This window comes from Oryctolagus cuniculus, chromosome 1 (genome assembly GCF_051225735.1).
Source record: "Oryctolagus cuniculus isolate XC-2025 breed Fujian yellow rabbit chromosome 1, ASM5122573v1, whole genome shotgun sequence".
NCBI classification, from domain to species: domain Eukaryota; kingdom Metazoa; phylum Chordata; class Mammalia; order Lagomorpha; family Leporidae; genus Oryctolagus; species Oryctolagus cuniculus.
The window spans coordinates 116488166-116513269 of NC_142867.1; the positions used below are offsets into that span (position 1 = coordinate 116488166).

Genomic DNA, 25104 nt, shown 5'->3' on the forward strand with positions numbered 1-25104 from the left:
GCATCTCTTTCCTGCAGAAATTGCCTTCCCAGATGTACTCGACACTAATCTTTACACATTCTCTCCATTGTATAAACTGCAAAAAATGAAGATGCACAGAGGATAGGCTGGAGTTCTCTTCCCCATTCTGGGTTTCAATGTCATTAGAGTAGGGATGGGTGAAAAGATCTGGGTTCTCATATTTTTAAATTCCTATTTTTTTCTCTTTCCACAGATATGTCCAACGGAAGAATAGCCTCAGGAAATGACTCCTCAGTGACTGAGTTTATCCTGCTGGGATTAACTCAACAGACAGAACTGCAGCTGCCTCTCTTCTTCCTCTTCCTGGGAATCTATGTGGTCACTGTGGTGGGGAACCTGGGTTTGATTGTTCTGATTGGTCTGAACCCTCACCTGCACACTCCCATGTACTACTTCCTCTTCAATCTGTCCTTCATTGATCTCTGCTACTCCTGTGTCATAAGTCCCAGAATGCTGGTGAGTTTTGTGAAACAGAACATCATCTCCTATGCTGAGTGCATGACTCAGCTCTTTTTCTACTCCTTTTTTGTAATTGATGAGTGCTGTATCTTGACATCAATGGCCTATGATCGGTATGTGGCCATCTGCAAGCCCCTGCTGTACAAAGTCACCATGTCCCTTCAGGTCTGCCTCATGCTAACAGTATGGACATTTGTAATGGGGTTTGCAGGTGCTGTGGCCCACACTGCATGCATGCTGAGACTCACTTTCTGTGACAGCAACATCATCAATCATTTTGCATGTGACATCCATCCACTTCTCCAGCTCTCCTGCACAAGCACCTACATCAATGAGCTGGTGGCTTTCATTGTGGTGGGAATCAATGTAACAGTGCCCAGTCTCACCCTCTTTGTTTCTTATACTCAGATCCTCTCCAACATCCTCCGCATCCATTCTACCCATGGCAGGTCCAAAGCCTTCAGTACTTGCAGTTCACACATAATTGCTGTTTGTCTCTTCTTTGGATCTGCAGCATTCATGTTCCTAAAGCCTTCTCATGCTGAGTCTCTGCCTCAAGATAAAGTACCCCCTATTTTTTATACCATTGTGGGGCCAATGATGAATCCTTTCATCTATAGCTTGCGGAACAAAGATGTCCATGTTGCACTGAGTAAGACTTTGAAGAAAAGCATCCTTTTTAAATCATAGCTGTGTTTTTGTTACAGATTCCAATTCCTAATAAGGGCACATTACATATAAATTCAGAGAGAGAAGAGTAAACAATCCAAATAAAAATGCAAATGATTTAATGATATGAAAAATAATTAGTTGTAGGTATCATTCACAACTCAAGAAAATGAATGTAAAAGGAGTATTAGACCTTCAATCATTCAGAGAGAATTTGTAGAACAGTTCCTCCTATTATTCTCCAGCTTCCTTTAAGTAATTATGGTGTTATTAGGAGGAAAAGCTGGATGACACTAACTTCTAGGGCCTCAGGGTTGGAATATAGATGCTGGGTCATGCTATACATTAACTGGAACAATATTCCTACAAGTGTTTTATGATGCATTGTGGAGAAATTTTTCCCTTTCACCAAATAGATTTTAAAATCTTAATTCACCATCAGTCATATTTTCTCTGTATTATTATTGTTTATTTGAAATACAGAGTGAGAGTGAGAGTGAGAGTGAGAGTGAGAGTGAGAGTGAGAGAAAGAGAGAGAGAGAGATAAATCTTCTATTCGCTGCTTCATACTCCCCAAATGACTGAAAAGGCAGAGCTGGACCAAGCTGAAACCAGAGACCAGGACCTCAACCCAGGTCTCCTATGAATGTGACTGGGACCCAGCTATTGGAGGCATCACCTGCCATCTCCCAGGTTGTACATAAACTGGAAGCTAGATTACAGTATGAAATGTAGGCATTCCAAGCAGCAGCTTAGCTGTTGTACACAAATAGCAAGCTGCTCCAGTTCTGATCCAGCTCCCTGTTGATGTGCCTGGGAAAGCAGCAGAAGATTGGCTCCTGCAGCCATGCAGGACAACTGGATGAAACTCTTAGATCCCAGTTTTGGCCTGGCTCATCCCCAGATGTTGTGGCCATTTTGGGGAGTAAACCAGTGGATGGAAGACCTCTCTTGTCTCTGTAATTCTGCCTTTCAAATAAAATAAATAAATCTTTTTAAAAATTCAGAGCTATTTAGTGTTATTTAAAAGATAATGTGTAGTGGATTTCACTACAGATCACCATAGAACCGTTGGCATAACTCCAGGATATGTTACAAATTAGATAAGATGGGAGGAGAAAGAAGAGTTAATGTTTTTATGTGATTAGTATCAAATAAGTTATTTTTGGGTGAAAATAACAACCACTTTTCAAAGGTTGCAAAGCCTTGATCCCTAAAGTTTATTTCCTAAATCTTTGCCTGCACACATAATATCCTATTATATATCCCTCCTAACCACACCACTGTCACGCTGCTTGTCACACTCATCAGGATGGTCTGCGACTTTGCCTCAGCCACTCTGTCTGACTGGAATGCTCCATGTGCTTGGCTCCCTCCTGTCAATAAGTTCTCAGTGTAAATTTCACCTCCTCAAAAAGCCCTCCCTGGCCACCAGTTCAAAGACATCATACAAGTACTCTCTGTATCATTGCTTTAGTATAAGACTCTATATGACACTTCTAGGATACGTACACATGTATCTGGTCACTCATTGTGTGTCCTTATTCAAAAGTTTAATCCATTAAATGGCTTTTACTCTGAGTGAGATAAGGTATTTGTGAAATCACTATTGTATAGTTCATGAATTGACTTGAAAAAATAGAATTAAGAAAGCAGAACTCGGCTGGTGCCGCGGTTCACTTGGCTAATCCTCCGCCTGTGGTACCAGCACCCCGGGTTCTAGTCCCGGTTGGGGCATCAGATTCTGTCCCAGTTGCTCCTCTTCCAGTCCAGCTCTCTGCTGTGGCGCGGGAAGGCAGTGGAGGATGGCCCAAGTGCTTGAGCCCTGCACCTGCATGGGAGACTAGGAGGAAGCACCTGGCTCCTGGCTTCGGATCAACACAGTGCACCGGCCGCAGCGCGGTGGCCTTTGCGGCCATTTTGGGGGGGTGAACCAAAAGGAAGACCTTTATCTCTGTCTCTCTCTCTCTCTCTCACTGAGAGTGAGAGACCTCTCTCTGTCTGAACCTGTTTTTTTTTTTTTTTTGCATTTTTATTTTTTTCAACAGGTTTTTTTTTTAAATTTTTTATTTAGTAAATATAAATTTTCAAAGTACAGTTAATGGATTACAGTGGCTCCCCCCCCCATAATTTCCCTACCACTCACACCCCTCCCATCTCCTGCTCCCTCTCCCATCCCATTCTTCATCAAGATTCATTTTCAATTATCTTTATATTCAGATATATACTAAGTAAAGATTTCAACAGTTTGCACCCACACAGATACACAAAGTATAAAGTACTGTTTGGGTAGTAGTTTTACTGTTAATTCTCATAGTACAACACATTAAGGACAGAGGTCCTACATGGGGAGTAAGTGCACAGTGACTCCCGCTGTTGATTTAACAATCGACACTCTTATTTATGATGTCAGTAGTCACTCAAGGCTCTCATCATGAGCTGCCAAGGCTATGGAAGCCTCTTGAGTTCAGTAACTCTGATCTTATTTAGACAAGGCCATAGTCAAAGTGGAAGTTCTCTCCTCCCTTCAGAGAAAGGTACCTCCTTCTGTGATGGCCGGTTCTTTCTGCTGGGATCTCACTTGTGGAGATCTTTCATTTAGGTCATTTTTTTTTGCCAGAGTATTTTGTCTTTCCATGCCTGAAATACTCTCTTGGGCTTTTTAGCTGGATCTGAATGCACTAAGGGCTGATTCTGAGGCCAGAGTGCTGTTCAGGGCATTTGCCACAGAATGCGCTTTAAAAAATTTTTTTTTATTTATTTGAAAGTCAGAGAGAGAGGAAAAGACAGACACACACAGAGAGAGAGATTGTTCATCCTTTGTTTCACTCTGAAGATAACCGCAAGGCCTGGGCCTGGGTTGGAATCTAGGAGCCAGTAACTCCATTCTTGTCTCCCACATGGGTGGCAGGTTCCTAACCCTTGGGTCACCTTGTGTTGTGTGTCAGCAGGGAGCTAGATTGGAAGTGGAGCAGCCAGGCCTGGAACTGATTCAGCACTTACGAAGGATGCTGGCATCCCAGGGTGCAGCTTAACCTGCTCTGCCACAATGCCTTCCCCAGGAATTCCAATTTTTTAAGTGCATTCTAACGTATGATTTCTCCCCCCACCCCCACCATTCTTTTCAAAGTGAATTACTTTATGTTTTATGATAAAAGCCATATTAAGGTAGAAATTGATATATCATTTTGATTTTGGTAGCATTTCCCTGAAGATTAGTGTGGAAATGACCAATAACAAATTGGAGCCATTTGTGTTAAAACCCTGATCAAAATCAAATGACAGGTGTACCTAAGGAAGAGGCATTGTGATAAGTGAATTGAGCTGCTGTGTGAGATGCTTGCTTCCTATATGGGAGTGCATGGGATCGAATCTCTCCTCCTCTTCCACTTCAGCTCCTGCTTATGCACCTGGGAGACAACAGATGATGGTCCAAGTACTTGGGTTTGTGCCACCTACATGAGAGACCAGGATAGAGCTCCTGGTTCCTGACTTCAGCCTGTCCAGCCCTGGATTGGAGAATCAGCCAGTGTGTGGAAATTCTGTCTCTCTTTCTCTTTTCCCTTCTCCATTTCAAATAAATAAACTTTTATGTTCACTCCAGAAACACCTGTGTATTGCACTTCTCCTTGAACCAGATATTATCATAGGAAATTTCTCTGGCCTGCAGTATTTTAGACAAGGTCCTGGTATCAGGAAAGTTGCCTAGAAGAACTGACTCTGAGAAGGGAAAAACACTCACTCCTGCACTATGTTCTTTTGCCCAGTGAGCTTTATTGAAAAGAGCTTGCATATACTTTACTCTCTCTCTGAAAGTTACTCCTTTGTCCTGATTTCCTCAGATGTATCCAGGAATTTGACAGCATGCCCAAGCTGTATTACAACACTTCTGCTATTGCAAAATAAAATCTCATGTTCTTTTGGACCTATATATGATTTTTTAAATAATTTTGACACTAGTATTGCATAATACTAATACTGCATAAAACCAACAGTTTTTCTCTGGATTCAGAGTCCCGAGTGCTCACCATTCTATAATAGGACAACTCCAGTTGTTTTTCTCTATACTCACACTCAACATGTGACGAGGCCAAGGCAACTTCAGCTGGCTGACAAGGTCACAGCAGAAGGTCTGTCTCAGCAAGGCATGAGAAGGACAGCTGCGGTCCTCTTGGTGGTTTTAGGTTTGATGGGAACTACAAGCTGGAGCTTCCTGGTGGTCCTGCTAATGGTTGCTGTATTCCTAATTTTATAGAAGAGCACTTAGTCTCATAACCTCCAATATGTCCATTGCCTTATAGAAGTTTAATCAAGCAGAATGTTAGTGTAGAAGAGAGGGTTAATGCCTTATGCAAGGTTGAGCTGCTTGTAGAAAAGAATTAAAAGGCAACAGGCTCTCTGGTATATACTTCCCACTAGAATAAAGATAGATGTTAATAAAGCTTTAATTCACTATATGCTACAAATACTACAATGGTTAGGATGTCAAAACTGTAGAAGAGAGCTAAGTGAACCTTTAAATAAGTACAATAAAGAAATTAAAAAATTACAGAAAGAATTGCAAAGAGGGAATACATTTTAAAAAGGGTCTACTTTGAACTTGGGGCTTCTAGTAAAGATTAGATTAGAAAGGTACTATTCTAGCTTATGTAGCCAATTTCTGCATAGTTCAGCAGCACTTGAGGCCCTGGCTTGTGGGGGCAGCCTGTTATCTTGCACCTGTCTGTGATTGTTACCCATGCTCTAATAAGTCCTTGAAAATCAAAAAAACTGTAATTAGAAAAAATGGACAACAGGCTTTTCATTGTAAGAAGAAAAAATCATTATGTGGCTTATGATATAAAAATAAAGTCTGGGGCTCGAGAGCCAGAGCCATGCCACCAGCACTGCTGTGAGTGTCTCTCATTTCTTCGAGCGCCAACACCTCTCACACCTTGGGGCCCCTGGACTGGCTGGAGCTGGTCTCCGGCAAACATGAAACATTTCTGTGAGGTGTGTGAGGTATTTCCCTACCAACCAATTCTCTCACACCTGGGTTTCCTATAATTTACCTCCATTCTGACCCTGTCTATCAGAAGTTAGTGTTAAATCTCAGGTTGCGGGTGAGTTTCACAAGAACAACCTAAGCACAGCCTGTGCAAGGGCAGGCTGTTAGCTGTGCTTCTGACTGACTGGCTCTAAATCAGTTGCACTTTCAATTCTCATGTTCCATCATGAAGGTGATCATAATCAGCATGATCATGAGAGTCATCATGGCTCAGAGGACTCAGGAAAGCTCTTTATTTACACACGGGTTATACAGCTGAGGAACAGCAGATGAAAGTGATGCTAAGGAGAGGTTTGGAAGGGTCCTCAGTACATGTGCTTTGTTCCTGTAGGGCTGGGGAGCATCATGAGGCAAGCAGATGTGTTCTTGTTCACCAACTCAGAAGCTCCCTGAATTCCTTCCTTTTGGTTTTCTTTGGAGGTATCATTAAATAGACAAGATTAATTAAGTCATTAGCCATTAGTGACCCACTCAATATTCCACATCTCCTTTCTCCCTAGGGACCAAAGAGTGGGACTGAGAATAGGGCTGATAACTGTACTCACATGAGTGTTTCCCATGCAGCCAGTCCCCATCCTGTCAGTATCCAGGAGCCCTAGCCATCTGCAGTCTCATTAGCATAAAAGACATGTATGCTTGACAAATACCTGGATGAAGAACAAAAATGTTTTCTTATTGTCAGTTATAATTTCACAGTGATATTGAAGCACTTTTATGTATATAATATGTGCGTTATACATGTATCTACCTTATGGAAATGTCTATTAAACTTATATAAATATTATTAAATTAGATTATTTCATTTTACTTTTACTATTGAGTTTTAGGAGTCCCTCTTATGTTGTGGATATTAAGCCTTTATCAGATATATTTTTTGAACAACTTTTTTTAGCTTTCTTGTTTTCTTTTTTGTTGACAATTTCTGCACTTATTTTTACATTTTTATTGATTATTTATTTGTCAAGGAGGGAGGTCGAGAGAGAGAGAGAGAGAGAAAGAGAAAGGCAGGCAGGAAGGAAGGCAGAAACAAAGACAGGGACAGATAAAAAAGAGGCACAGAGTGAGATCTCCCATTCTTTGATTCATTACTCAAATGATCACTGCAATTGTGGCTGGCTGAAGCTAAAACCAGGAGCTAAGAACACAAGCCCGTATCTCCCATGTGGGAGATAGGGACTCAATTACTTGAGTCCCTGAGTGTGTATTGGTAGGCAGCTAGATTGGAAGTAGAGTTGGGACTCAATACCTGACACTTTGTTCCATATTAGATATGAGTGTATATAGCAGTTTTAAATGACAAATGTATAGAAATGGAGAAATTATTAATGATTCCCAGGAGTTATTGTAGGAATGAAGGCAGCAGCAAAGACTTGACTAAAAAAGATTACATTGCAGGTAAATAATGACTTTAATTCTAAGCTCTACATTAGAACCCTGGATAAAATACTTCTTGCTATGTGATTTGATGTAGCATAAACTTCCAGGGAATATTTCTGACTCTTGTGTCACCTAATTAAGAGTTGTTAACATTTCCATAGTGAGCACACAGTTTAATTAATCACTAAGGTCCTCATCATTGTTGTAGACTAAGGAATATCACTCTCATGGGCTCCATGGCAAGTTTTCCCTGACGAATTTTGAAGATCCTGAAAATAGCAATTGAGATATATTTTAGTAGTGATGGTGTTTTAAATTATCCCAATAGTAAAATTAAAAATAGGGGTTTCACTTTTTTTCTTGCCTCTGCTCTTTCTTTTTACTCACCTAAACCCATGAGTTTACTAAAATAATTAACTGATTTAAGAGTTGCTGCAGGGGACAGAAACAAAAAGAGAGAAAGTTAATGAGACAAAGAGCCCCCAACAACTGGTTTACTCCCTAAATGACTTTAATGGCCAGGGGCCTGAAACCAGGAGCCAGGAAGTCAATCTGGGTCTACCATACACATGGCAGGAGTCCAACCATTTTAGGGATCACCACTGCCTCTCAGGTTCCATTATTAGCAGTAGCTGGAATCAGGAACCAGAGTCTGGGGTTGAGTCAAGAGATTCCAGAGTGGGACACAGGCATTTCAACTGTCTAAGAAGTAGGCCAAATGCCACCCTCGTCCTATAGTATCTCTGGCAATCATCTCCATATGTTTTCTTCACATTTTAACCTTTCTAGCTCCCTTTATTTTTGCATTTACCTGTCATGTATTTCTGTGTGGATGTCTAGTTGGTAACTGGATTCTACCATATTCAAAACTGACTGTGTTTTTTTAACCAACATTCCTATTTTTTCTAAATTTGTTTGTAACAACAACATCATTTACTAAAACATATGGGTTAGTATATTTGGGAAGTTCTTGTCTATTTTTAATTCAAATTATGAGAAGTTCTGGTGAACATTCACTTGTAAACTTATTGCACATGTCTGTTTCTTAGAACTACTCACAATGGCGTTGTTAATCCAGGACATCTTGTTGAAAATAATTCATAAGCTGATGAATTAAAAATATAATTGCTACCTGAAGCTCTTTACATTATGTTTTCACCTACAATAGTTTCTCTCTCTCTCTCTCTCTTTTTTTTTTTTTTTTGACAGGCAGAGTGGACAGTGAGAGAGAGAGACAGACAGAGAGAAAGGTCTTCCTTTGCCGTTGGTTCACCCTCCAATGGCCAGCGCGGCCAGCGCACTGTGGCCGGCGCATTGTGCTGATCCAATGGCAGGAGCCAGGTACTTCTCCTGGTCTCCCATGGGGTGCAGGGCCCAAGCACTTGGGCCATCCTCCACTGCACTCCCAGGCCACAGCAGAGAGCTGGCCTGGAAGAGGGGCAACCGGGACAGAATCCGGCGCCCCGACCGGGACTAGAACCCGGTGTGCTGGCACTGCAAGGCGGAGGATTAGCCTAGTGAGCCGCGGCGCCGGCCTACAATAGTTTCTTACTTCACATTTTCACTATTTCAATTCTTTTCCAATAAAGAAATAAAAATCTTAAGTGATTCCTGGTGAACAGATCCTTGGATTTTGCACTTGAGAGGTTTCTATATTGATCCAATTCTGGTCTTGTTCTGAGTTCATGCTCTTTTTTTTTTTTTTTTTTTTTTTTAATTTATTTGACAGGTAGAGTTACAGACAGTGAGAGGGAGAGACAGAGAGAAAGGTCTTCCTTCCATTGGTTCACTCCCCAAATGGCCGCCATTGCCAGCACTGCGCTGATCCGAAGCCAGAAGCCAGGTACTTCTTCCTGGTCTCCAACATGGGTGCAGGCACCCAAGCACTTGAGCCATCCTCCACTGCCCTTCCAGGCCACAGCAGAGAGCTGGACTGGAAGAGGAGTAACTGGGACTAGAACCCAGTGCCCATATGGGATGCTGGTGCCGCAGGTGGAGGATTAACCAAGTGAGCCATGGTGCCAGCCCCTGAGTTAATGCTCTTGTAGTCCTGTGGGGAGACAATGGGACCTCTTGGGGAGCCTGTGCAAGTTCTCAATATGAGGGTCAGAAAGGAGAGAAATGTGAGTCTTTAACTGTGCTCTTTACCTCTACTCTGACGTTCTCTTTGGTGGCCTCTAAGTGTATACGTGCCCTACCCAATGTTTTTCCTATGCTACATTCAGGTCTATAAGTATAAACACAGAGACTACTTAAATTTCTGCTTGAGGAACAATACTTCTTAGCAACTGTAGGTTAAAGGAAAGATGTAGAGGAAATTATAATTCAATTATTCTTTTACTTTGTGAGTACCTAATGCATATGCCAGATACTTATTGAGTACCTAACACATGTTCCAAGTATTTCTCTGAGTTGCTGCAGAAGTAACATTGCAGAAAATGGGTAATATTCCTGCTCTTTAGGAGCTTAAAATCAAATGATTTAGGGAGTAGAATATGTGTTTATGTGATATCAGAAGAATAAGAAAAATAAACAGATGAATTTATAATATTTGATATATGAAGAGTTAATGTGGAAGCGGGAGAGGTCACCCAACCTTTCTTTTTGAAAGAAAGCCTGACCTCTGGATTTATCACTGGAGAAACACTGATTTTCCAGTTTTTAATTAGGTCCCTTGGATTTCCTAACTTATAAACATCTTTGAGTCATATTAGCAAGTGGCTTTATTGGTGCTGGTACATGCTATTTAACACCCCCAAAGCTGTGAAGACACTCGAGGGAGAGCCACTGTGAGAATCCTTGATCTGTTTGTCTTATGGCTTCCCAGATCCTGGGAGACAGGAGTGTGATTTGGCTATCTCAGTTGCCAACTTGCTCAAAGCAAATGGAAATCTCTTTTCTGGGCTGCTCGCTTCTACAATCGATCAAAACTAATTTCCCCTGTGTATTAAGCATGAAGAGTTAAAAAGGCCCTCCCCTGACTCCTGTTGCAGAATGGTGAGTGCTGATGTATCTTTCCCATTATTTGCCTCCAAAATGTTGTTTGTGGGAACCAAGGAGTCCTCAAAATGCACCATCCCCTTTCATGTGAGACCACAATTGACCCTGAAGAAGGCACTGGTGGACTGTAATGCTGCAGAGTCAAGAGTGAAAAAGAGTCCCTGGATCTCCTTCCTACAGAAATTGCCTATAGGTTTCTTTACATTAATCTTTACACTTTAACTCAGTTAAAAAATTGTAGGAAATGAAGCTGCATAGAGGGTGGGCTTGAGTTAACTTCTCTATTGTGGGTACAGCTGGAGTACACTACCTCTTCTGTGTTGCATTCCCATTAGACTTAAGTGAGTGGAATCAACATTTTAATATTCCTATTTTTCCACTTCTCACAGATATGTCTGAGGGAAGAATGGCTTCGGGAAATGACTCCTCAGTGAGAGTTTATCCTGCTGGGATTAACTCAACAGCCAGAACTGCAGCTGCCTCTCTTCTTCCTCTTCCTGGGGATCTATGTGGTCACTGTGGCGGGGAACCTGGGCTTGATTGCTCTGATTGGTCTGAACCCTCACCTGCACACCCCCATGTACTACTTCCTCTGCAACCTGTCCTTCATTGATCTCTGCTACTCCTGTGTCATAAGTCCCAGAATGCTGGTGAGTTTTGTGAAACAGAACATCATCTCCTATGCTGAGTGCATGGCTCAGCTCTTTTTCTACTCCTTCTTTGTAATTGATGAGTGCTACATATTGACTTCGATGGTCTATGACCGATATGTGGCCATCTGTAAGCCCCTGCTGTACAAGGTCACCATGTCCCTTCAGGTCTGCTTCATGCTAATGGTGGGTGTGTATGCAATGGGGTTTGTGGGTGCTATGGCCCACACTGAATGCATGCTGAGACTTACCTTCTGTGACAGCAACACCATCAATCATTTTGCATGTGACATCCATCCACTTCTTCAGCTCTTCTGCATAATCACCTATGTCAACTAGCTGGTGGCTTTCATTGTGGTGGGCATCAGTGTAACAGTGCCCAGTCTCTCGCTCTTTGTTTCTTTTACCTGGATCCTCTCCAACATCCACATCCATTCTACCCATTGCAGGTCCAAAACCTTCAGTAACTGCAGCTCCCACATAATTGCTGTTGGCTTTTTCTTTGGATCTGCAGCATTCATGTTCCTTAAACCTTCGTCTGCTGGGTCTCTGGCTCATGATAAAGTGTCCACTATTTTTTATATCATTGTGGGGCAAATGATGAATCTGTTCATCTACAGTTGAGAAATAAAGACATTCACGTTGCATTGAGTAAGACTTTGAAGAAAAATGTCCTCTTCTAACGAAGCTGTCTTTGTTATAGAAGTCAATTCCTAGTTAAGGCACATGTTATATAAATTCATGGGAATAAGAGTAAGGACTCATAATTAAAATGCCAAGGATTTAGTAATAAGGAAAATTAGTTACAGATTTAAACATCATTTCAGAGAGTCTGAGAGTCGTACATTCCATTGTTCTACAGTTTCATTTTATGACTTATAATTATGTAAGGCTAAAGAGCTGGATGAGACTAACTGCTGGGTCTTCAGAGTAGAAATACAACTACCTGTGCATGTTATGTGTTCACTGGGAAGAACTTTATTACAAGTATTTAGAATCATTGGTGGAGGAATTTTTTCTTTTCACTAGATTGATGTAAAATGGTAATTCATTATCATTCATATCTTTATTATTTTCTTTTTTTCTCATTAGTTTTATATGATATAAACAATGTGGTATTTTCATAAGCAAATATTATGGAGCATCTACTCTGCACTAGGTTTTATTTAAATGCAAAGATCTTGTGGGGGCGTGAACACGAAGTGTCTGTGCTCTTACAGGGCTACTGCTCATAGCAAGGTGAGATGGAGTGCAGGTGTTCTTTAGGAGGAGACATGATGAGTGAGCAGATATAAGAGGAGATACCCTTAATGTGTTATGCAGAGTCACATGGATACAAAGATACAGAGAATATTGTGTGATTACTTTACACTGGGTCATCAGGAATTTTTTTGAGGAGGTGACATTTACAGTGACAGCTGACTTACAAGAGGGAACCAAGCACAAGGAACATTCTAGGCAGTGCGAGTATCTGTGGTAAAATCCCAGAGACAGTGACCACCCTGCAGAGTGAGGGCAGTGTGGCAGTGGTATGGTGGAGGGCAGGTACCTATTAGGATATGCATGTGGTATACAGGAAAAGAAACAACTGGAACAAGTCAAGGTATCCTCATCAGATGACTGGATAAAGAAAGTGTGGTATAGAAGCAGTAGAATATCATTCAACCATTAAAATTAATGAAATCATGCCATTTGCAGGAAAATGGACTGTACAACATCATGCTAAGTGAAATAATCCAGTCCCTGCAAGGCAAATATTCCATGATCTCACTCACATATGAGAGCTGAAGAAAATCCCTAAATTTGAACATGGGATGTGATTTACAGAGGGTGAAAATGGTGGGAGGCATAGACAGAGTTTGGATAAAAAAAAATAGGAGAAACTAGGTGTGGCTCATTAATTGTGACAAATAAACTAATACAAGATATTAATATTAGAGGAATCTAGGCATGGGACATAAGTGAATTCTCTATGCTACTTCATAATTTTTGCTTGTAAATTTAAACCTATTTTTTTCTTTTTAAAAATTATACAGAGGCCAGTGCCATGGCACAGTAGGCTAATCCTCCACCTGTGGCGCTGGCATCCCATATGGGTGCTGGTTCTAGTCCTGGCTGCTTCTTTTCCAATCCAACTCTCTGTTGTGGCCTGGGAAAGCAGTTGAAGATGGCCCAAGTGCTTGGGCCCCTGCACCCACACCAGGAAGAAGCAGCTGGCTCCTGGCTTCAGATCATCACAGCTCTGGTAGTTGCAGCCATTTGGGGAGTGAACCAACAAAGGGAGACCTTTCTGTCTGTCTTTCCCTCTCACTGTCTGTACAAAGAGATCAAATTGCATATATTTTTTTAAAGATTTATTTATTTAGGCCGGTGCCGTGGCTCAATAGGCTAGTCCTCTGCCTGTGGTGCTGGCACACCGGGTTCTAGTTCTGGTCCGGTAGCCAGATTCTGTCCTGGTTGCTCCTCTTCCTGTCCAGCTCTCCTCTGTGGCCCGGGAGGGCAGTGGAGGATGGCCCAAGTCCCTGGGCCCTGCACCCACATAGGAGACCAGGAGAAGCACCTGACTCCTGGCTTCGAATCACAGTGCACCAACCGCAGTGGCCATTGTGGGGTGAGCCAACGGTAAAGGAAGACCTTTCTCTCTCTCTCTCTCACTGTCCACTCTGCCTGTCCAAATAAATAAATAAATAATATTTAAAAAAATTTATTTATTTATTTGAAAGTCAGAGTTACACAAAGAGAGAAGGAGAGGCAGAGAGAGAGAGAACAAGGCCTTCCATCCTCTGGTTCACTCACCAACTGACCTTAACGGCTGGGGCTGTGCCTATCTGAAGCCAGGAGCCCGGAGCTTCTTCCAGATCTCCCACGTGGGTGCAGGAGCCCAGGGACTTGGACCATCTTTTACTGCTTTCCCAGGCCATAGCAGAGAGCTGGATTGGAAGAGGAGCAACCGGTCTCAAACCAGGATGACACTGCAGTTGGAGACTTCACCTGCTACGCCACAGCGCTGGCCCCAAATTTCATATTTTTCATGCAAACAGTCTGAAGAGTGTGACACTTCCCACACTTCTCTCCTTTCCTCACTCTCAACTTCCCTTCTCCTTATTTTCTTATTTATCTTTTCATTTTTACAATGACATAATTTCCATTTACTTTGTAATCACAAGATTAGCCTTTTTACTATATAGAGTTCAATAAGTAGTAAGTGGAAAAACCACTGTTCCACAAGAGTATAGGTAAGGGCTCTAAACACTAATCAAATCTCAAAATTTTGCTCTTATACATTACTTTTTGCATACTTTGTATATTAGTTATCACCAATCAGGGAAAACATATGATGATTACCTTTTGGGGACTGGCTTATTTCACTAAGCAAAATGGTCCCCAGTTGTACTCTGAAACTATCCTGAAAATTTTTTTTTTTTTATTTGGATTTTTTTTTAAACTTTTATTTAATGAATATAAATTTCCAAAGTACAGCTTATGGATTACAATGGCTTGCCCCCCATAACGTCCCTCCCACCCGCAACCCTCCCCTTTCCCACTCCCTTTCCCCTTCCATTCACATCAAGATTCATTTTCGATTCTCTTTATATACAGAAGATCAGTTTAGCATCATTAAGTAAAGATTTCAACAGTTTGCTCCCACACAGAAACATAAAGTGAAAAATACTATTTGAGTACTAGTTATAGCATTAAATCTCAATGTACAGCCCACTAAGGACAAAGATCCTACATGAGGAGTAAGTACACAGTGACTCCTGTTGTTGACTTAACAAATTGACACTCTTGTTTATGGCATCAGTAATCACCCTAGGCTCTTGTCATGAGTTTCCAAGGCTATGGAAGCCCCCTGAGTTCACTGACTCTGATAATATTTAGACAAGGCCATGGTCAAAGTGGAAGTTCTCTCCTCCCTTCAGAGAAAGGTACCTCCTTCTTTGATGACCCGTTCTTTCCACTGGGATCTCACTCGTGGAGATCTTTCATTTTTTTTTCCCCAGAGTGTCTTGGCTTTCCATGCCTGAAATACTCTCATGGGCTTTTCAGCTGGATCCGCATGCCTTAAGGGCTGATTCTGAGGCCAGAGTGCTGTTTAGGACATCTGCCATTCTATGGGTCTGCTGTGTATCTCACTTCCCATGTTGGATCATTCTCTCCCTTTTTGATTCTATCAGCTAGTATTTGCAGACACTATTCTTGTTTATGTGATCCCTTTGGTTCTTAGTCCTATCATTATGATCAATTGTGCACAGAAATTGATCACTGGGACTAGTGAGATGGCATTGGTACATGCCACCTTGATGGGATTGAATTGGAATCCCCTGGTATGTTTCTAACTCTACCGTTTGAGGTAAGTCAGCTTGAGCATGTCCCGAATTGCACATCTCTTCTAATGAAGAACTGGATTAAGGATTCCTCTGGGTTGCCTTTAGAAATCTCTCTTTTTTTAAATAATAGGTAAAATCCAACAATTTTATGTAGTACAAGCAAGTGGTATTTATCCCACGTAAGCAAGGCTGTCAGCATTTTAAAAAATCAATAAATTGGACATACTACACAAACTGCAAAAATGTTAAATGGTTACATCAACTTTTGTAAAAGATATTTGGCATAAAAAAACTGAGCAAACAAGAAACAGAAGAGAAATTCCTCATCTAGATAAAGAATATCTACCAAAACCAACTTTAATAGTGAAATTGGACAGTTTTCCCTTAAGTTGGGGAAAGGGGGAAGTGTCTTTTTCTCACCACTACTTTTCAATATTATGGTGGAATTACTAGACAGTGCAGTAACACAAAGAAAGGATACAAAATGCATACATATTGGGAAGGAAGACATAAAACTGCTAGCAAATGTCATTATTGCATGTATAGAAAATTCAAAAGTACATCATAAGTACCCCTGGAACAATGTTAGTGTAGCAAAGTGGCGAATTACATGTACAATTTAATTGTTGTTCCATGTATGGGTAAGAGCTAGGATTTGAAATTTAAAAACAAAATTAAGCATCATTTAAAATTGCATCAGGTTAAAAAGCAAATCCCAATCGGTGTCTTTTAACTGGACAGTTCAGGCCATTAACGTTCAATGTGACTAATGAAAAGTGGTAACTTTGCCCTGCCATTTGCCAAAGATAAGTTCTAATATATGCTTTGAATTCCCTGTGATCTTTTGCTGTGAGGTTTCCTTCCTTTATCTTCTTTCATACTGATGACCATGTTTCTGTGTTTCTGTGTGTAACACATCTTTAAGCATCTGTTGCAGGGCTGGACGAGTGGCGACAAATTCTTTCAATTTCTGTTTGTTATGAAACGTCTTTATTTCACCTTCATTCACAAATGATAGCTTTGCAGGATATAATATTCTGGGCTGGCAGTTTTTCTCTCTTAGTACCTGGGCTATATCTCGCCATTCCCTTCTAGCTTGTAGAGTTTCTGATGAGAAGTCAGCAGTGAGTCTGATTGGCGATCCTCTGAAAGTAATCTGACGTTTCTCTCTTGCACATTTTAGGATCTTTTCTTTATGTTTCACTGTGGAGAGTTTAATTACAACGTGTCGTGGTGAGGATCTCTTTTGGTCGTGTTTATTAGGGGTTCTGTGAGCTTCCTGTACTAGGATTTCTCTGTCCTTCTCCAAACCTGGGAAATTTTCTGCTAATATCTCACTAAAAAGGCCTTCTAATCCTTTCTCCCTCTCCATGCCTTCAGGAACTCCTAGAACCCGAATGTTGGTTTTTTTAATAGTATCCTGAAGATTCCTGACAATATGTTTTAGATTTCTAATTTCCTCTTCTTTTCTTTGATCTGACTGTATCCTTTCCTGTTCTCTCTCTTCTAAGTCCGATATTCTCTCTTCTGCTTCACCCATTCTGTTTGTAAGGCTCTCTAATGTGTTTTTCATTTGATCTATTGAATTCTTCACTTCAGTCACTATCACAGTTTCCTGTTGTACTAATTGTTTCGTTTCATTTTGATTCCTCCTTAATATTTCATTTTCACGAGAGAGATTTTCTATCTTGTCCATTAAGGCTTTATGTAGTTCAAGAATTTGTTTTTGAGAACTTCTTAATGTTCTTATCAATTTTTTGAGATCTGCTTCTTGCATTTCTTCTATGTCATCATCTTCATAATCTTGAATTGGGGTGTCTTTTTCATTTGAGGGCGTCATGGTGACTTCCTTGTTTTTATTACCTCGGTTTTTGCATTTGTTATTTGGCATATTGGAGATATTTGGTTTCTTCACTGTGGTGCTTTTTCTTGTTATACTATGACTCTAGATTAAGTGGACTATCTGTTTTTGATGGAGCCTTAGGGCTTGAGATGGGTGTGGCCTGAGAGCTCTGTTTGGTGTCCCAAAGGTGACACTCCCAGGTTAGGAGTGGTAAATCTCTCTTTCTCTCTCTTTCTTTTTTTGATTCAAAAGGGAAGTAATTCCGCACAGCTGAACGAAGTTGGAGGTAGTTAGCAGGCAAATGATATACCCACAGGAGCCAGAGATCGGAAGCTCTTTCCCAAGGACCACACAGGGAATCTGTTTGGCCCTCAGAGTGGGTTCAAATTCTCCTTCAGTCTCCCACTGGGTTGCCAAGGTTACAGAATTGTAGCGTCTCTGGAGAGTACTCAGGTGAATTCCGTGAGTTCTCTCCCCCACCGTCTCTTTTTTCACAGTCTCAGTTCAGTAGCACCACAAATTTACTAGGTCCTAATCTCCTGTTAATTCGCCCCGCCCAGAGTCAGGGTTTTCTGCTAGGCTCAGGGCCGGTGCAGACCTGAGGTCACTCTGCTTATGACGTATGTCCAAGATGGCGCCTGCTCTTTGTCTTGCTCGCCCTTGAGAGGTGAGCAGAGAGAGAGAAACCCGTGTCCGTACCAGTCACCTTTTTTTTTCTCTCTCTCTCTCTCTCTCTCTCTTCCAGTTAGCCTGGTGAACTTTTCCCCCCCGGGGGTCGTTCCCTCTAGTCTCCTCTCTCTGCTTGCCTGCCGGTGTCTCAGGCTATTGAGGTTCGGCTCACCTTGCGTTCCAGCGCTGGTGTGTTGAGTCTGCCGCTGGTGTCCCGAACTGTGGGCTCCCACGCTCTCCACACAGGTCCGCTGTGAATCACGCGTTCTGGAAGAGTTTCTTCTGCTGTTTCCTCCCCTACTCTTCCTTGAACCTGCAGTATCTCCACTTTTATTAAACTATCTCTCCCCGGACTATCAGTGTGCTCCCTTCCTATTCCGCCATCTTGCCTCCAGCTCGAAACTATCCTGAAATTTAAAGTGTATTAAAAATAATGTTCAACATAATATAAGGAAGTGAATATTCTTGTGCTGTGCACAGTTAGTTCTTTCTAGTAAATTTTATGGGAACCTAGGTTATAGGACTGGTCTTATGTGTTTATATCTCAAAGTGTACAACCAGAACCATGGCAACACTGGTGGTGATGATGGATGCGGTAAATGCTGAGACACTTGCTTATCTCCCCTTGAAGAAATTTATTTACTTTCAAAGGACAAGAATCCAGATTTAACCTTTCTCTACACTAGGTAAATATGTTCACATCAGGGAGACTTGGCTTCTCCCTCTCTCGGATGGAGGCAGGCTTCTGAGCAAGCCTCTTATGTTCGCTGAAGGGTTCATTCTCTCAAATCACTCTCCAATGCAACAATGTATGTCCATGCAGGCAGGAAAAGCCATCTGGATCTCATCACGTTATCCTGGAAGGACTGGGGCAATGCAGATGGATGCAGCTGTTGCCTAAAATACCAGCAATGTTCCTTGATCCAGGAGTCTCATGGTTGCTTTCAGGATAATATAGACAAATATTGCTGTTTACAACTTATCCTGGTGATCTTGCAACAATATATTAAGCATTCTATAGGATGTTCTCAAGAGTTCAGAACATGTTCTAAAAGGAAAAACAGATCTTTGGATTAACTCTAATATTTGGAAATTTAAATTATTATCCTAAATTGTTTCTAGATGCTTTTGACCTAGAGGCAATAAGACCAGATACAGGTTGGGAGAAAACATTTGGAAATTTTACATTCGGTGTAGAACCCTGGAGTGTATCTGGAAAGCATAAAAATTCTCAAAACTCAGCAGTTTAAAAAAATACCAAGCATCTTATTAGAGAATAGAAAAAGACTTTAAAGAGCAAGTTCACTGAAGAGGATATTCACCTGGAAAATAGCACCAAAAATATTAAACATTCAGAAATGTTCAAGATCACTAGTTATTATGGAAATAAAAATTCAACCAGAATGAGATATTACTCCACAACTGTCTGGATGGCTAAAATAAAATATAGTGACCGCAATAAACGTTGGCACAGATGTGGAGAAACTAGTTCACCCATGCATTGCTGGAGCAGATGCTAAATGGTATCATAGCCACTCTGGAAGACAGTTTGACATTTTCTTAAAACACTAAACATAAAACTTCAATTACGCAGTCACTGTATTCCTGGGCATTTATCTTAGACATATAATTGCACAAAAAACACCCTGTACTCAAATGTTATACCAGTTTTTCTCATCATACCCCCAAACTGGAAGTAACTGAGATATATTTCCAAGTGTTAATGGCTAGACAAACTATTGTACTTTCATACCATACAATAGAAGTCAACCATTGATACATACAACAATCTGTATGAATATTCAGAGGACATTTATACAAAGTGAAAAAATTTATGCAAAATTATGGAAATATAAACCAGTTGGTCTTGGCCAAGTGTCATGGAGGAGGCAGCCTTGGAAGAGAAGAGCATGTGGCTATAGAAGACCATTGTTAAGATTCTGGTTGTGATATTGTACAAGTGTCATGCAAGGTGTTCCCAGGAGGAAAATCTACGCAAAGGGTCCATAAGATCTCCATTATTTACTACACACATGGGCATGTAAATATATCAGAACAAAACTTTAATTCAGATATAGAGAGGGTGTTCAGAGTAGTGTTTAGCTTGCTTGCATTACCCGTCTGAATATCTGGTTCAATATCTGGTTCTTACTCCTGACTCTAGCTTCTTACTAACATAGACCCTAAGAGGCAGTGATGATGGTCAAGTAATTTGGTTCCTACCACCTCCCCCAGCCCCACCAACCCCTGACTGTATTCCTCGCTCCTGTTTCTGCATTGATCCAGTCTTGGCCATTGAGGGCATTTGGAGACTGAAACAGAAGATGGGAGCTTTATCTCTTGCTATTTGTTACATTCTCCTTCTGTGTGTGTGTGTCTCTCTCTCTCATTCCAATAACCAAATTAAAAGAAACTCCTAAGAAAGCACTACTTCCAGCAATGTATCAAAATTATATTGAAAACAATTAACAAGGTTACCTAAAAAATTTATCTGATACCATTAATATTTTGCACTTGCTAAGATTTTTTATTTGCAGAAGTTTAATCTCATTAAATTTTTTCAAAGAGTAACCAAAGAGAATTTAGACAACTAAAATTTGTAATATGTGAAATTAAAACTTTCACAGAATAAATTTAAGTGTAGATTAGAGATAAAGAAATAGTGGCCTCCAAATAGAAGCAAAGTTTCTACACTTTCCTCAATGTCATAAATTGTTAATAAAATGTAGACATATGGTCTACAGATGTAGACCATATGATTAAATATTGCATGCCTAAGGTAAATACTAAACATTTACACAGAAAGATAAAATTCATGTCACCACAGATGACTCAAAATTTAATTCTGACAAAATATCAAATAACCCCTAGCAAGCCAAGTACACAGCAAAAGAAAGACTGAAAAACAAAGGGTAGAAATAGACATTGATGACTACCATGGTAGATTCCCTCTGCCGACATCTAAACCAACATGGCCTGAGTAAATTAAATTATAAGGCCAATTAAAAGGCAGGTTGTCAATGTGTATTGACATATGAGGTAACCACATGTTGCCTACAAGAAACTCACTCAAATATAATATGAGGGTACTGCATAATGTTTGTGGAAAATGGATTTAAAGATTAGGTCATTTTGGTACAAAAATTTTTAGAAATGCATGCATAGTTTTTTTTTGTAATACATTTATCTTTCATGAACCTTTGAATTACTCTCACATAGGTAGGTTGAAAGTAAAGGAATGATAAATGATATGTTACACAAATATATTTAAGATTTGTTTATATTTTCTTAGAATAAGTCATTTATCATAATACTCATAGAATTTTTTAATGTTTGATTTTTATTCAAGGCAAAGTGACAGGGAGAAACAAAGTGAGAAAGAGATCTTCCATCTGCAGGTTCATTCCTCAGATGGTCATAGGAGCAGGGGCTGGGTCTGGTCAAAATTAGGAAACTGGAATTCCATTAAGATCTCCCACATAAGTGGCAGGGGCTCAGGTACTTGAGTCACCTTCCACTGCTTACCCATGCACACTGGATGGGAGCTGGATGGGAAACCGAGCATCTGGGATTGGAGCCAGTTCTCCAATATAGCATGTTGGCATTACAGGCAGTGGCTTAACACACTGTGCCACAATACCAGCCCAGATATGCATTTTGACAATGTATTCTCCCAATTTGCAGCTTGGCTTTCCATGTGCTTGTCTTTTGCAATTTAATATGAATGAGAGAAATTACCAAATCAGGAAATAGGCACCACATTTAAACTGACATTTCACAAATGAAGGCATGAAAATGGCTAATAAGTATATGAAAAAAGCTCAATATTTGTGTGAATTAAGAATGTATAAAGTAAAATCTAATTCAAGTACCACTACATACCCCTCAGTTGGCTATAAAGAGATCATAATACCAAATGTCTGTGATGATAGGAATAAACCCCACCCTCATATATTGCTGTAGGGGATATAACATAGTAAAGCTTCTTCTTCTTCTTCTTTTTTTTTTTTTTTTTTTTTTGGACAGGCAGAGTGGACAGTGAGAGAGAGAGACAGAGAGAGAAAGGTCTTCCTTTGCCATTGGTTCACCCTCCAATGGCCACCACGGCTGGCGTGCTGCGGCCGGCGCACTGTGCCTATCTGAAGGCAGGAGCCAGGTGCTTCTCCTGGTCTCCCATGGGGTGTAGGGCCCAAGCACTTGGGCCATCCTCCACTGCACTCCCTGGCCACAGCAGAGAGCTGGCCTGGAAGAGGGGCAACCGGGACAGAATCCGGCGCCCCGACCGGGACTAGAACCCGGTGTGCCGGTGCCGCAAGGCTGAGGATTAGCCTAGTGAGCTGCGGCGCTGGCTCTGTAAAGCTTCTTTTGAAAATAAATTAACAGATTAAAAAAATTAGACCTAAACTTTCCACTTAGCCTAGTAATTTTACTCTCCACACTTTCATCTAACTCATTCTTCTCAAAAGTGTGAAGCATCCAGCAATGGCTAACAGCACCAGCTCTTCACACCACCCACCCGTCACTAATCTCTGTTTCCAGACATTTTTGTTGACTTCAGCAGCCTGAATCCTTTTTTTGATAATTGGTGCTGAAATACTTTGATGAATATGAGAAAAAAATGAACTTAAATCAGTAATGCTTCTGTATGCAAAAATTATTTCAAAATATACTGTGTGAAACTTAAAGGCTTAAAAATCCTGAAAGAATACATATGAGAAAATTCTTGGGAGTTTGGGATTAGCAAGAAGTTCTTAGATGGAACCCCAAAATAATAAACATAGTAAGAAATTGAGAAATTAAAATTCAACAAAATTAAGATTTTCTGTTCTTTGAAAGATACCATTAAGAGAATGAAAAGTAAAGACAGACTAAGATATCTGACAATAATATCTAATATAATTTGTGTTCAGAAAACCTAAAAAAAATCAAAACTCAACAATGAGAAAATTAACAGTCCAACTGAAAATTGACAAAAATTTGAACACTTTACCAAAGAAGTTACAAGGGTGGTTAGCTAGAACATGAAAAGTACTGTGTGATATTTGTGTAATTGGGAAAATACAAATTATATAGAGATATACTATGTACTTACTTGAATATTTGAAATTATAAGACTGACCATTTTCATATTTGTGACTAAATGAGGATGATTGGGAGGACCTGGACCTTTCATTCACCACAGACAGGAATGTGAAATAGTAAACACTTTGGCAGAATTTTCAGAAGGTAAACATAGAAGTAGGGGCTGGCACCGTGGCACAGCAGGTTAAGTGGTTGCCTGTGATGGCTGTACCTCTTATGAGAGTGCTGATTTGAGTTTATGCTACTTTGCTTCTAATATGGTCCCCACTAATGCTCCTGGGAAGGCAGTGGGAGATGACCCATGTGCTTAGGCCCCTGCCACCCAAAGGGAGAACTGGATGGAGTTTCTGGCTTCTGGTTTCAGCCTGGCCCAGCCCCAGCTGTTGCAGCCATTTCAGTAATAAACAAATAGACTGAAGACCTCTCTATCTCTTTCCCTGCAATGGTACTTGAAATACATACACACATACATACATGTTAAAAAGTAGAAGTAATATGGGGCCAGCACTGTGATGCAGTGGGTTAAAGCCCCAGTCAGTAGTGCCGGCATCCCATATGGGCACCTGTTCAAGTCCTGGCTGCTCCTCTTCCAATCCAGTTCTCAGTTATGGTCTGGGAAAGCTATACAAGATGACCCAAGTCTTTGGGCCCCTGCACTCACGTGGGAGACCTGGAAGAACCTCCTGGCTTTGAATCAGCTCAGCTCTGGCTATTGTGGTCATTTGAGGAGTGAACCAGTGGAATGGAAGATCTCTCTCTCTATGGCTCTACCTCTCTCTGTAACTCTGTCTTTCAAATAAATAAAATAATTCTAAAAAAAAGTAGAAGTAATATATGGCCCAGGTATTCTACCCCTACATATTTACTCAGGATATATGAATGCATAGAATGCAAAGACTAGCACACAAACATTTATTTCAGCCTTATCTGCACAGAAAACAATTGAAAGATTCCAAATGTTTATCAACAGGGCTGAAAAATATTAGAATATATCTAGACAACTGGATACATCTGCAGAAAGTATTTCAATTCTAGTTATGCCTCTTATGCCTCTATTAACACTGTTGAAGTTGCGCCAAATTTATTCGATTTGCTACAGTTTCTCATTTTCCTTTTGAATTGGAATTAAGCAGTTTCTTTGAACCTATCTTGAAGCTCACTGATTTTTTTCCCTTAAAATGTGTTGATTTTCAATTGCACATTGAAGGATTTCTCATTTTTAAATGTGCATTATTTCGGGGGCCGGCGCCTGGCTCACTTGGTTAATCCTCCTCCTGTGGCGCCTACATCCCATATGGGCTCTGGGTTCTAGTCCTGGTTGTTCCTTTTCCAGTGCAGCTCTCTGCTGTGGCCCAGGAAGGCAGTGGAGGATGGCCCAAGTGCTTGGGCGCTTGTACCTACATGGGAGACCAGGAGAAGCACTTGGCTCCTGGCTTCGGATTGGTGCAGCACTGGCCGTGGCAGCCATTTGGGGAGTGAACCAATGGACGGAAGACCTTTCTCTCTCTCTCTCTCTGTCTATAACTCTACCTGTCAAATAAAAAAAAATAAAGTGCATTATTTTGGTATAATTGACATTCAACGATCTTGGCATATTTCATGTACATATTTTGATGAATTGAAAAATAAACAAACACTCATGTTATCATGATTACATTCAAGACCATAAACATATCCATCACCTCCAAAAGATTCTCCCACCTTATTTTGTTATCAATAGTAAGTTAAAACTTTGGCTTCCAAATAAGAAATGAAAAGAAATAAAAATGAAAGAAATCACAAAACCTGGGGCCAGCATTGGGCATAGTATGGTTTCTCATTGGGATGCTGGTATCCAACAACAGAGTTGCTTGGCTGGAGTCCTGGCTCCTCTTCTTCTGAACCAGCTTCCTTAAGGTACAACCTGGGAGGCAGGAAGCAATGGCTCAGGTACTTGGGTCCTTGCCACCCTGGTGG

General features: G+C 40.8%; 1 protein-coding gene and 1 pseudogene across 1 annotated transcript; both read left to right on the plus strand.

The window, feature by feature from the left end:
* Window positions 1–216: 216 nt before the first annotated feature.
* On the plus strand, window positions 217–7859 carry LOC100356683 (olfactory receptor 8B3-like). Its single transcript, XM_002708352.5, has 3 exons — window positions 217–1132; window positions 3640–3686; window positions 7782–7859. The coding sequence occupies exons 1-3, from the start codon at window positions 217–219 to the stop codon at window positions 7857–7859; spliced, it is 1041 nt and encodes a 346-aa protein (XP_002708398.5).
* Window positions 7860–10964: 3105 nt separating this feature from the next.
* On the plus strand, window positions 10965–11906 carry LOC138846138 (olfactory receptor 8B3-like; annotated as a pseudogene).
* The last annotated feature ends 13198 nt before the right edge of the window (window positions 11907–25104 follow it).